The sequence below is a fragment of the Apus apus genome, chromosome 14 (assembly GCF_020740795.1).
Source record: "Apus apus isolate bApuApu2 chromosome 14, bApuApu2.pri.cur, whole genome shotgun sequence".
Taxonomy (NCBI): domain Eukaryota; kingdom Metazoa; phylum Chordata; class Aves; order Apodiformes; family Apodidae; genus Apus; species Apus apus.
This window is the reverse complement of record NC_067295.1, coordinates 14,077,357-14,090,119: the sequence shown is the minus strand read 5'-3', so window position 1 is coordinate 14,090,119 and position 12,763 is coordinate 14,077,357. Positions and strand designations below refer to the sequence as shown.

Below are 12,763 nucleotides of genomic sequence, written 5' to 3'. Positions count from 1 at the left end.
GATTAAAAAGAACATATTACAGATAAAAGGTTTTCATTGTTCTTGTCTGTTAATTGATTAAGCAATCAGAGTTTCAGAACAGTAGTATCTAATGCTTGAACAACTTAATTGAAATCTTCCCACTTTTATTTTTGTAGGACCTTGATGTTGGAGTAAAGAAGGTGAAGTTATATGTTGATGAGAACCTTGTGTTTGATGGTGAATTAGAGAGAGCCTCTGGAGATCTCACTGAGAACAGCACGACTATTGACCTTACAGATCACAAGCAAGATAACTCTGCATATTCTTCAAATGAAAGGAAAGAAGTAAATGTACCTGCAGTCACAGAGAAGAAAGCAGGCCTACATTTTCAATGCTTACAGTCAAACAGTGCTTTACTAACCTGGAAATCTCTGCCAGAAGAAAATCTTCTTGAGCGTAAGATGCACTCTGTCAGCTTTACAAAGAAAAACTTGTCTGAGTTAGAGGATGATTCAGAGGTGTTGCCATCTCAAGTTTGTATAAAAGATGCCAAGGAGGATGCAACAGTACAAGCAGTTAGGGAGAGTGTTCAATCTGATGATGAACTTACTTTGAGTGAGCAAATGGAAAAGCTAACAGGAAGAAAACTATCTGATTCTACAAGTGCATTTCCTCCTTGGTTACAGTCGTCTTCCCAAGTAACAGAAAATCATCAAGCTACTTCCAGTAAGGAGAAGCCTCCCTGGCTTGCTACAGAATGTGGTTTGGGCTTGAGATTTCAAACACAGTCAGATGCACTAATGAAAAACTTTTCAGAACTGACTAATGAAGGTGTCAAATGGCAGAGAAATGAACTGGCAAGATCCAGTAGTAGAAATGCAAATGAAAATGAAAAATCACAATTGCCAACCAGAAGGGATGGTGGTGAAGGCTTGGACATATTGGAGCAACTTTCAAACAAAAATTCCTGCAGCTCACAGTACCCTACAAGTGGAAGAAGGAGTGTCAGACGTGGAAAAAAAGAGGGATTGAACACTATAAATCTTGGAGGAGATGGTTTTGCACTTGGAGGTAAGAGATCACAATAGGAACCTTATTGCGAGTGCTGATGTGTTCTCCATTTTGCACAATCATAGAATCATATAGGTTGAGATGGACTTAATGAGATTCCAGGAGGTATAGACAGTGGGATTTTTTGTGGTGTTTGCAGTATTCAGTTTTTCTCATTCATACTATGTCAATGCTCAGAGTCTCTATCCTTGTCCTATACCTGGTATGAAATGCTCTTGTTCTGAAAAATTTGCATTCTGAGTCACTGCTTTTAAATTTATTTGGAGAAGATGGAAGACTAAATTTCAGTTAATTGCATTATAAAAATTGACAATTGTGCAAACGAGTGAAAATCTGAATAAAAATCCAGAACAGTGGGACCTCAAGGTAGTGAGTATTTTTACAGAATTTGTGTCTTTCTCAGAATACATGCTGAATGTATTCATTCAGAGTGAAGGAAAAACTGTCTCTTCTCCACTTGTGACCTTATATACCTCTTTCAGATCTCTCCCTCAGACATCTCTGCTCATTTATGAAGAGTTTTCTAGTAAATTTAGCTATTACCTGGTCCATGCTTTTGATTTCTCCTTGTCATCCATCTCCAAACCTTTTTTGGTTTGCCGGGGTCCTGTTGGAGGGGCAGACCCAGATTTGTGTAGTTGTGTTCTCCCTCTGGCAGCAGCCAGCAGCGTGTCCCCAGGGAAGAGGGTGAGAAGTGGGCAAGTTCTGAAGTTCATCCTTGGCATTCTGTCGTTCTTCAGCATTTAATAATTTGTCTCAAATGATGAGAGTCTGGCATAACAAGGACAAGGCCCAGACAATGAGAAGACGATGTTAAAGAAATACCAGCTGAAATTTTGAGTATGATTTAGTAAAATTAACCATCAAAACAATTTACATGAAAGTGGAGCTTGTTCTGTATTGTATTTGGGGGTTTGCATTACAGTTATGGCCATAAGGGACAGGCAGTGTGCTGAAATGCAGGAATGCCAGCTCAAATTCTACAGCAGGTATGGCATGAAGTTTTCAGACAAAGGTGAAGAAAATGGCTCTCTCCAAACATAGAATGTCTGATTTTTTTTACTCCTTCTCTGCCTCTCTGTGGAGGAATCAGCATTTTGGTAAGTATATCTGAAATTACACCTCAAAGAAGCACGGCAGCTGTTGGAATCACTGCCATCTCCCTTTCAGCCACCTACTCACTGCAACCCCTATGCTGTGTCACACATTTTACAGTATCTCTGTTAGATTAAAAACTTGTCAACATTATGGAAACTGCAAAGAAATCCCACTTTAGTAATTTCTGCTCAGTTGTAAAAATTGTAACAATTTAGGAGTTTTAATGTAAACTGTAAGATGAGGGTTATCATGATTCTAATGATAATGTCCTCTAATTTTGCTCAGAGCAGATTTTGTCATCTGGTGCTTAAATCTCCCAGTATGTGTTTGTTCCTGGGAAAATGGCATGCCATCTAGCAGCTTTTGTTCTCTCTGTCCTGTACTGTGCAGGGTAAAGGATCTTCACAGTGGAGCTGAGTGAGCATTAATGACAGGGAAGCAGTTTTAAATGCTTCCCTAAGAGTGGTGAGTTTTAATTGGCACGGGCCGTGGGGAACTGCAGTTTCCCAACAACAGTATGTGACAAGGGAAGGCTGCACAACCTCATATGCAATGTCACAGCATGTCTTTGGTCATTAAATGAAGAATAATGAGAACAAGAGACATTAGAAATAGCACATAAATGCATGGTTGGCTTGAGTTAATGTTGCCACAAAAATGTACAATTTTTTCTTTGATAACTGGTTTCATGTGCAAAGAAAATAAATGGAAGGATACTGATGAAATTTGCAAATAACATGTAATTTGGGGTATTATGAGTTAAGAAGATTGAAGAACTGCACAGAAAGATGAACTTGAGGACTGGAGTAATAGCAGCGGAATGCAATTCCGTAGTAATGCTTGCAAGGTCATTGGGGGACTAATATAAAAAAATTAAGTTGTAAGCAGAATAATCATCAATTACAAATGACCAAGGAAGAGAAGGGTCTTGGTTGAGTAGCTGATCACAGATGAGCTGTGAAATCCTAGTGTGATGCAGGCGTGATTATAGCAGTGTGCTCTGAGGAGGTATCAGCTGAGGCATTTCTGTTAGGGAAAAGTTAATATCTCAACACAGGCACTCGTGAGACTTCAGTTGAAAAACTGCAGTTCTGATCATCCGTTTTCAGGAAAGCTGATTACGAAGTGGAACAGATACAGAAGAGAGCTTTTAGAGTGATTTGGGAAATGAAGCGTGTGATTGCAGCATGGAAATATGATTGCTATTTATAACTGCAGGGAATAAAAATGAGATTAACACAACAGAGAGAGAAGAAAGGTGTTTTTTGTTTTTTTTTTTAAGCTAGTGTTGCCCCAAGATGTAGTTTGCTCAAGTTTTGAGAGGAATTGTGTAGTGTGTGTTGCCATCAGAAGCAGGACAAGGGACTTAGTGATTCAAGACACCCCTCCTAAACCCCCAGGGGAGATGTATGTTTGAGGTGTTATTGTTTCTGGACGCTAGGACAGCATCCATCATATGGTCCTCTCTGGCATGGTACTTAACATTCAAAAAAAAAGTAAAAAAAAAAAAAACACAACAGGGAAAGGACTTCCAAAGCAAGGAAGGCCAATGGATGTCAAATACTCTTCTGTACATGCTCGTCCTCAAATATTCAAGCTCTAACATTTTAAATTGGTAAATGCATATACAATATCTTCTTCAGGTAGGTTGTGAGACTCTGGGAATTGTTTTTTGGGGTGACCCACCCCATGAGTATCTCTATGGACAATGGGTTTGAACAAGAACTTAAAAATTACTCTTGGTCTCTGAAACTTTTACCTTTGCTTCCAATCTGTATTTCCCTTGTGGGGTGGGAAGGAATGGCCAGGTTGGTCTCCAGTCTTTCATTCTGTAAGACAACTCTCTTCCAGGTAGTTTCCATCTGCTTTCAAATTCCGGGGTTTTTTATCTCAATTCAGTTTTTTTTAATCTCATTTGGCCCTGGTGTAAATGAGTATTGTCCATAGATAGATTAGGAACATTGCCTCTTTCCCAGTGTTTCCAAAAACAGAGTAAAAGTTAGTCTTGATCACTCTTTTGGGAAAACACTCTTTTGCATTTTCCTGCAATTGGCATTTATTCTTGATAACCATTTGTTTTAGTATCCACTCAAGGATGTTGTACAGAAGTAAAATCCAGCCCATGGGCCTGTAATTGTTTAGTACTTCATTTCCTTTTCTTAGTTTATTTGAAGAAAATACTTCAGTGACAGCTTTATTGAAAATCTTAGTTATTATCTGCTCTTAACTGTTTTGAGATGGAAATTAAGCAGCTTCCCAGTGCAGGCACAAGGAGAATCTGCTTTGCTCCCACTGTGCCCCTCTGATTTGTTGCCACAGTGCATCCCATTTGATGCTTCATCATTATCCCCCTTCTGCATTGCTGACAAGTGAGAAAATGGTTGGACATTACCTGCACGGAATGTAGTGCTCACCTCATCCTCCTGGTATGCTGAACCTGCTGCTTTTCTCACCACTTTGCTTTATATACATTTTTGTAGGAAGCACTGGCTTTTTTCTGTGATGCTTTAGAAACTTAACCCATTCAGCCATTTCCAGCTGTATCAAAGATCTGCAGAAATGCATACAGATTGTTTAAACTATTGTGACAGCCACACAATAAGTATTACTGGGCAAAATCCCAGTGTCTCTAGAGACAAGAATTCACAGTCTCAAACATAGTTGCGTTTTTGTATCTTGGCATGAGCTCTTCTCTTCAATACTTGACAGTGTTTGGTTTTCTTAAGTCTAAATGAGGAAGGGAAATGGGGACATGTAGCCCTCCTAACAGAGAGGCAGTATAAAAGTGGTGGTGTTACAGAATTTCACAGGAAGGGAAAATGAATATGAGCAGCGTAATTCTGGGAAGTCCATGTTGTAGTGGTTTGTCTCCAGTCCTGGTTATGCATTAAGTGCCTATGTAATGTTGTTTTCAGATGAGGACTTTTCTGTCAAGGACGTAGCAACCTCTAGAGCAAAGAGGCACAATGAACAAGAGCACACTCTGCAGGAGTCCTGGAACTCCTTGGTGAAGTTTAATTATTCCCATCGGGGCCGAATCTCTAACATGGATTTTCAAGGGGATATCTTTGATGAGTTTCTCCAGCAGCAGAAAATCAGCCGGCCTGGAGACAATCAGCACATGAGAAGAGAGGGACTACCAACACTACCAAAACGGCAAGAAGAAGAAAATTCTCTGGAGGCACATGATGGAAATGATTTTAAAATTCCCGTTTTACCTTATGGGCAACGCTTAGTGATAGACATTCAGACAACATGGGGAGACAGGCATTATGTTGGTCTTAATGGAATTGAAGTTTTCAGTTCTAAAGGAGAGCCTGTTCAGATTTCAAAAATAACAGCTGAACCACCTGATATAAATATTTTACCAGCTTATGGCAACGATCCCAGAATAATAACCAACCTAATTGATGGTGTAAATCGGACGCAGGACGACATGCATCTTTGGCTAGCACCATTTACCCCTGGAAAACCTCACTTTATCTTTATTGACTTTGTGAATGCCTGTCAAGTAGCTATGATTAGGATTTGGAATTATAATAAATCTCGCATACATTCTTTCAGAGGTGTGAAAGACATTGTAATGGTGTTAGATGAACAGTGCATCTTCAAAGGAGAAATCGCAAAAGCTTCAGGAACCCTGTCTGGAGGTATGCTGTCATTTTTTTATTTCCTTTCTGGAAGCAGCACTACAATACAAACAAATACATTTAGCTTGTTTGTTCTCACTTTGCACTGCAAAGCAAGCTGGCAAACTGTCTAGTATTTACTCCTTTTAATTTCAAAATGTAATGCATCCCCACTAATGCTTTCTTCAATGATACTGTGAATTTTAGTAGCATATGGAGCTAATCTCTGTTCTTAATGATGTCTGAACAACAAGACCATATTTCAATAACATGGGATCATATAGTCACTAGACATTTAGAAGTAGTAGATTTTGACTTGCTTTCACAGATACTGTCTTTTGGAAAAGGTGATGGAGGAGCTTTTTTCTCATTTTCTATGTGTTTGAAATTTGAGTTCTCTGTTTTTCTGCTATGTAGTATAAGTTTGAGAATGAACGTACCCATTTTATCAATTTACCATATATATTAAACGCTGTTGCAAATTAAATGTAAAAAAGGACCATAAATAGTTTTTATCACTCTATATATTCTTTTTTATGGTTTCTCCATTTAATTCTGTGTGTTGCCTTCAGCTCTCGAGCACTTTGGGGATACTATATTGTTCACTACTGATGATGAGATCCTTGAAGCAATATACTGCTATGATGAGACACATGATGGAGAAACAGAAAATGCCAGCTCCTTGAGATACGAGGAAGAGCTAAAGAGGCCAAAAACTGCTGACAGGGAGGGAGATGAAAGACCTTTTACACAAGCAGGTTCAAGAACAGAGGATCAACAGGTAGGGGTCTCTGTGTTCAGAACTCTCTATAAAGTCTTTCTGAAACATGACGTGGAAGTAGGAGACACTGTTTTCCATGACAGAGCAAAGCACTGCAGAAGTACTGATACAGGTATCTGTTTATTTTGAAATTTTTTTTTTTTCCACCAGCTTAATAGTTTATGCATTTTTTGAAGCCCAAAATGTCCTCCAAATTTTGAGTTTCCCAATTTAATTATAAGAAGGAAGGCTATACTGGAGTCTACAAATAGATTTTTTTTTTTTCTTTGTTGACCTGGACAGAGATTAGAGGTAGTTCTTTCTGATTTAGGTGCTCCTGAAGGTTTATGTCACTGTCAGTGATTTGTACCATGCAGTTATTCATGCTGTGGGTAGCTGTGCTCCCAGTTACTTGAAACCAAAGATTTTTCCATCTTTTCCAAACAGAGGATACACTCTCTTGTTTCTTCCTCTACAAACTGGGTATCTTATGTACGAAGGATCTCCCTCTCTCAACCCTCCTCTCATTTTTTCCTCTTTCCTTTTTTGACTAGCATGTTCACAGGTCTCTGTGCAGTTTGCAGTATAAAAATACCCCTTTACTATTCCATATGGTAGGTATTTTACTACTTGGAGGAAGGTGGTATTTTCAAGCACTGGAGTCTTGTCTCACTCCAGCCCAACAGTCCAGTGTCTGAGCAAAGATCCTGCAAGATTTTCTGCTCAGGATGGTGTGGGGCAGCCTTTGACCTGCTTTCAGTCAAATTGTCTACCTTACAATTTTCATGAACTGTTGCTTCAGTAAGGATGTAGTTTTCTAGGGGACTCACTTGGAAGTCTGTGAGGAGATCCAAAGCTGAACTAATCCAAATTCCAGCTGGTTCAGCTAAAGACTCCCCAGAGATATGTGGTTCCTAATGAGCCTTGTGCTGTTGTCAAGCTTCCCTGTTCTGATTTGTCCTTTTCTCCTGGTGGTTTATAAGACAGGGAAATGTCACGACATTGAAATTTGATCTCGCTGTTAAAATTGTGAGTCAGTGATTTCAACTCTTTGGCTTCTCTGGTGCTTGATTAATACTATCAACAGTAATTTTGGTCCCACCTTTGCTTGTGGTATCTTAAACTGTTCAGACACCTTATGCAGTGCTGGATTTCATGAACACAGATTAAAGCTCACCTTTTTGGATCAGTTGTTTATTGAAAGCATTCACCAGGACCCCTTCCATTGCTGAAGCCTAGACTTGGACTGTCTGGCCCTTGCTCAGAGCCTCTGCCTTTTATTTTGCTGTGCAAAGAGCATCATCTGTGATGCTCTTCATACTCCTTTTCTAGTTCTGAAACATGCTGTATCAGCAGTCAAATAACAAAAGCTATTGTGTCTGAGCCATTGTTCTCCTTGTCATTCTGTATTTGCTGGTACTACCAAGATTTTGTAGAAGGATGCATATGCTGTCAGAATGATACAGATCTACTAGGTGATTTGTCTTCCCCAGCATAACATTGTCATTCAGACTAGCATTGGGTTTGAACAGTCTCTACCTGTTGATCATTGACCCTTTTTTCCTGTAGCATGTTCAGTGGATGAATCATTGTTTTCCTGCTCTGTCTGCAAAACTTTTTCAAAAGCTCTTAGACAAGTGCCTCACTTCCTTGTCAGTATTACCTATGGTTATCTGTCTTTCCCAGAAGTTCACTAATCCTGAACATGTCAACTTTTATAGCAGGTCAGACCTGCAACTATTGCACTTGGCCCAACTCTGTGGCCAGTAGTCGGTACCTAGGGAGCATGTCAGAAGAAAGCAAACATGCAGTGGTGTTCCTCTGAAACACTCAGCCAGCCCTTAGAAATTTGTCTCACAAGAACTTTTTGACTTAACATTTGTGTTTAATGTGCTACCATGGAGTTTTGCCCTAATTCATCCAGTAGCCTTTTGAATCCATGTGCACTTTTAAAACTTACAGAGCTGACTGGTAGGTTTCCCAGCTTAACTTGCATAGCACTAAGAAACCGTTTCTGTTTGTCTCTAGGTTCGTTTAGTTTCCCTTTTTGTGTTGAAAGAAACAAAAAAAATTATTCTTTACTGCCTTCCTCAAGCCACTCCAGAGATACATGCCTCTCTCTTACAGTCATTTCTAAATCTCATTTTCCCAGAATGTTTAATCTTACTTTAGTTCTTCCTCACATGGAAGGCGCTATACAGTGTGGTCAGGCATAGGGGCATGGCAATACTTTCTACTTTTTATTGCTTTTCCAATAACTCCTGTACTATGGTGGTGTTTTGTTCTAGCCTTAAGGATCTAATAACACTGGTAGGACAATTTTCACAAGCAGAAGTAGTTGAAATAGTAGAAAAGTGTTCCATATCTGAAAGCAAGAATAGTGGGCACTGGTGGAATGCAGGGATCTGAGTAGCCAAGGAGGAAGAGGGAGAAAAGAGGAGATAAGGTGGTTTGGCACAGATGGTTTATGGCCTGCAAAGGAGGGCATTATTCAGCATTCTATAAAACGAGTAGCTTTATTGCATCCATGGGTTTTGATATTCAGTAGAGTTGTAAATTTTAATTCCCATGCTGGTCTTTCAAAGTTGCTTCGAGAAAAAATCACCAGACATCAAAGCTAGAGTCACTTTTTTGCAAGACAGGCACCCCCAATCCAAGGGGGTTTTCCATCTTCTGTAGGTTATCTGTCTGTGTTTAGTTCAGTGCACAGTTCTTGTTGCATTTCACCTATCTATTTACCACAAGGACATTTGCTACAACACAAAGTGTATTGCAGTCTTGGAACATACACACAGAAGATCCAGCACATCAGTAGTTATACTGCAGAGGTCTAATACAGCAGCAGGAGAAAAGTGTTGACAAGCCTTTTATTTTTCTTAGGCACAATATAGGTCCATTTGTTGTGTTCTGGATGACAGGGAGTCTGCTTTTAATGCTGAAAGGAACTATAGAGAAAGAGTCTGGCCTTGCTCTTTGGCTTTTTGTCTACTGATGAAGATTGAGCTGATGTTTTTGTAGAGCTACTTATAATCATGCTATGATTTCATTCTAATCTGCTGTTCTTTGCTTTGGAGCCCAATACTGTGTGTGTAAAACTAGGTTTGCTTTCCTCATATGTAGCATTTATGCATTTACCTACAGAGAACCTAATTAGCCATTTAATTACTCTCATTCAATGAGATGAAGTCTATCTTCAGTCCTTTGTAGTTACCCTTTGTCTTTACTACCAGAATTGCCCCAGTATGATCAGCAATTTTTACCATCTGTTTATTCACTTTATGATTTGCTATGTTGAAAAGCTTAGGCTTTTATGACCTAGTATTGTCAGAGAACAAGTGCAAGCTTTTGGACAAGTTTTCTTGTTTGTTCTGTCCCTTGATTCTTGAGAGGAAATTGTGTAAATCTCTGAGGTCTTCCTGCCAGACTTCTTGTCTCTGCAAGATACTTGCAACATGTTGCAAATGCAACAGTATCATTAGCTAATGTAAATCAGAGTGCCTTGAGAATTTCAGCCTCTTTAGGAATTGGTAGCTCCACCACTGCTCTCTATATGCACTAAAGAAACACCCAACCTCTCACAGTCCTGACTTGCTAAAAACCCAAATAATCTTCTGCATTTTGTGGCATGTTTTTAATTATTTGCCTGGGTGGTGAGACGAAGGGGAGATTGATATACAAAAGTACAAAAGACTGGATGGAAAAAAAAAATTAAAAAAGAGAAATGGACCAAAAAATCCCACCAAAACCACACCTTTTATAAACAATCTGTCTGTAATGTATATGTGGAATGTGTGTTCATTGCACCTGCTGTTTTACTTTTTAGGTTCAAGAGCTGGATCCCCTCTCTGAATGTATTCCCAAGGAATCAGGAATATTTACTGGAAAGTGTAAGTGCTTCCATTTACTTCTTACTTAACCACCCTCCCCCTGCATCATGTTATCAAGGAGGATCTGATTTGTCAGAGCTGTACAGAACTTTGTGACAGATGTAAAGTCTAGAATAGAGAAGAGTAATTGAATATTTAAGGCAGCTTTGCTTACTATGGCATTTAGAACATTATATTGTAACAGTTGGCATGTAATCTCAAAAAAATAACACTAGCCATTTGCTTAGTCCCTGAATGGGATTTGTAATAGCTGTGTCCATTACCCAGTAATTCTCTCCCAATCCTATGTATTTATGTAGACTGACTGAATTTCTCAGATTAGATAGACAACAAAAACCCTACAGTAAAACTAGACCAGAATGTTAAATCTATACCGAATTTGTTTATCCTGTACAAAAACAACTTCATGTAGGCCTTTACATTACTTTCCAGAGAGCTTTTGGATGATGCAGAAGTTTCAGTGTCAGTTCCTGGTCCTTTGAGCAGCACAAGAGAAACTGGGTTCTTGGGCCTGGCATAAATTTATTAGCAACCTGTGATGTGCTCACTGAAAATGCACACAAGGCCGTGGGTTATTCAGCCACCTGTCTGTGAACTCCACCTGGGATCTCTGATCTAGGACTATATCTAGACCTTTAGAGCATGACTGTGATCAGTTCATAGCTGTGAGCTCAAGATGCTTTTTCTTCCTCTTTTCTCAAAGTGGGTGAAAAGATAGTGAGGATGTGTCCAGACATCAGCAGATGCAGTCTCATATTGACAAGATACTGTTAATCAGCTGATGGGCTAACCTGTCTCTACCAGACAGGGAGGTTCTGGTTTCCATGAGTTCCTGCAGGGAGAGAACTGGAGAAAGCCAGCTGCATTTAAGGGAGGCTTTCCATGTCTTATGAAACACAAAAGAAACTCCAATTTACTGTCTTACACAGGAAAAATATTGTCATTAAATGCTACAAGGGACTGTCTTTGTAAATGACCTTGCCCTGTCCTGTCTGTACATATTGTTCCTTGTTCTCCTTAAGCTGTGAGGTGATTCCTTAGACCTGAGTTGAGAGTCCCTTTGCTTCTTGTTTTGGGGAGGTTACTGGGAGTTGTGCAAAACTTAGGATCAATATGGCCTTTATCATCAGGAACTCCTGGTAATAAATTGTGCATGGAGCCACTGAGGATTTGTATCCTTGACAGGTAGTTTTTTTCTCTCTCATACTGCTGCCAGTCATGATGTCAAGGAATAACAGTGCCTCAAAGTGTAATTATCACTGGAACAAAGTCCATTTAGGGGCCAGTTACTAGAGGTGTTCCTCAGGCATCAATATTATAGTCTACACTGATTAATGCATGTTTTTTTTAAATAACGTAGATACTGGAATAAAATGCAGCCTCAGCAAGGTTGTGGATGATACCAAACAGAGGAGTGGTTGATATGCTGGAGGGCAAAGCTTCAGAGAGACCTCAACAGGCTGAATTAGTGGTACCCTCATGATATTCCATCGTGTAAACTCCTGAAGTTCAGGGCAAATGCACAGGCCTGTGTGTGGGATGTAATAACCCTGCCATGGGGCTGGCTGGGGGCCAGGTGGCTCAGAAAGCTGCTTTGTGCTGAAGGTCCTGAAGTCCTTGTAAGACCACAAGTTGAACAAGAGGCAGCAGAGCAGCCTTGCAGTAAAGATGGCCAGCTGGTCCTGGGATGTAAAAATGAGAGTGCAGCCAGAAGGTCAAGGAGAGGCATTCTTTCCCTGCATGCCACACTTGAGAGACTGTATTTGGAATACTCTTAGTATGGAGCTCCCTAGGACAAAATGATTGACATCCTCATGTGAGTCCAGAGGAGGAGGGTGGCCAAGATGGTCAGGAACTACCTGAGTACCTGACATGTGAGAAAAACATGAGTGCTACATTGGTTTTTTCATCCTGGAGAAGGTGAAGGGGAGATCTTCTTGCAGTCTGTAGCTTTCGGGAGGGCACAGAGAGGACAGATCTCAGGGATACAACTAGGGTTGGATTAAGAGGCAGAAGAAACAACAAGGTAGAAGACAAGAATTTCCAACTGGATGTTAGGAATTTTTTTTCACCCTGAGGTCAGTCAAACACTGGAGCAAAGGCTGAGAGGTTTAGAAATCTGCCAGCCTTGAAGACACTCAAACTTCCACTCGTTAACTTCTGATAGACCTGATATGATGCACATGCTCTGATCTTGGAGTCAGATGAGAGACCTCCAGAGGTCCCTTCCATCCTGCATTGTTCTGAGATACTATGAAGGCACTGGCATTCTAAACCTGTTTCACCCTGTCTTTTCCTTTTTGTTTGAAAATATGCTCTGGCTTTGCCTGGGAATTCTTGCATACTTGCACACTAAG

At 40.0% G+C, this 12,763-nt stretch overlaps 1 protein-coding gene across 3 annotated transcripts in view; it reads left to right on the top strand.

Moving 5' to 3' along the window:
• The window catches only part of KATNIP (katanin interacting protein), a 59,338-nt gene that overhangs the window by 25,341 nt on the left and 21,234 nt on the right, over positions 1–12,763 (top strand). For all 3 annotated transcript variants that reach the window (XR_007890904.1, XM_051632433.1, XM_051632432.1), the window contains 4 exons: positions 138–1,032; positions 5,046–5,780; positions 6,332–6,540; positions 10,343–10,406. Coding sequence is in view for 2 of the 3 variants with exons in the window: in XM_051632433.1 (XP_051488393.1) it covers positions 138–1,032; positions 5,046–5,780; positions 6,332–6,540; positions 10,343–10,406 (1,903 nt within the window). In the remaining variant the exon portion in view is untranslated. The remainder of the gene's footprint in view (positions 1–137; positions 1,033–5,045; positions 5,781–6,331; positions 6,541–10,342; positions 10,407–12,763) is intronic.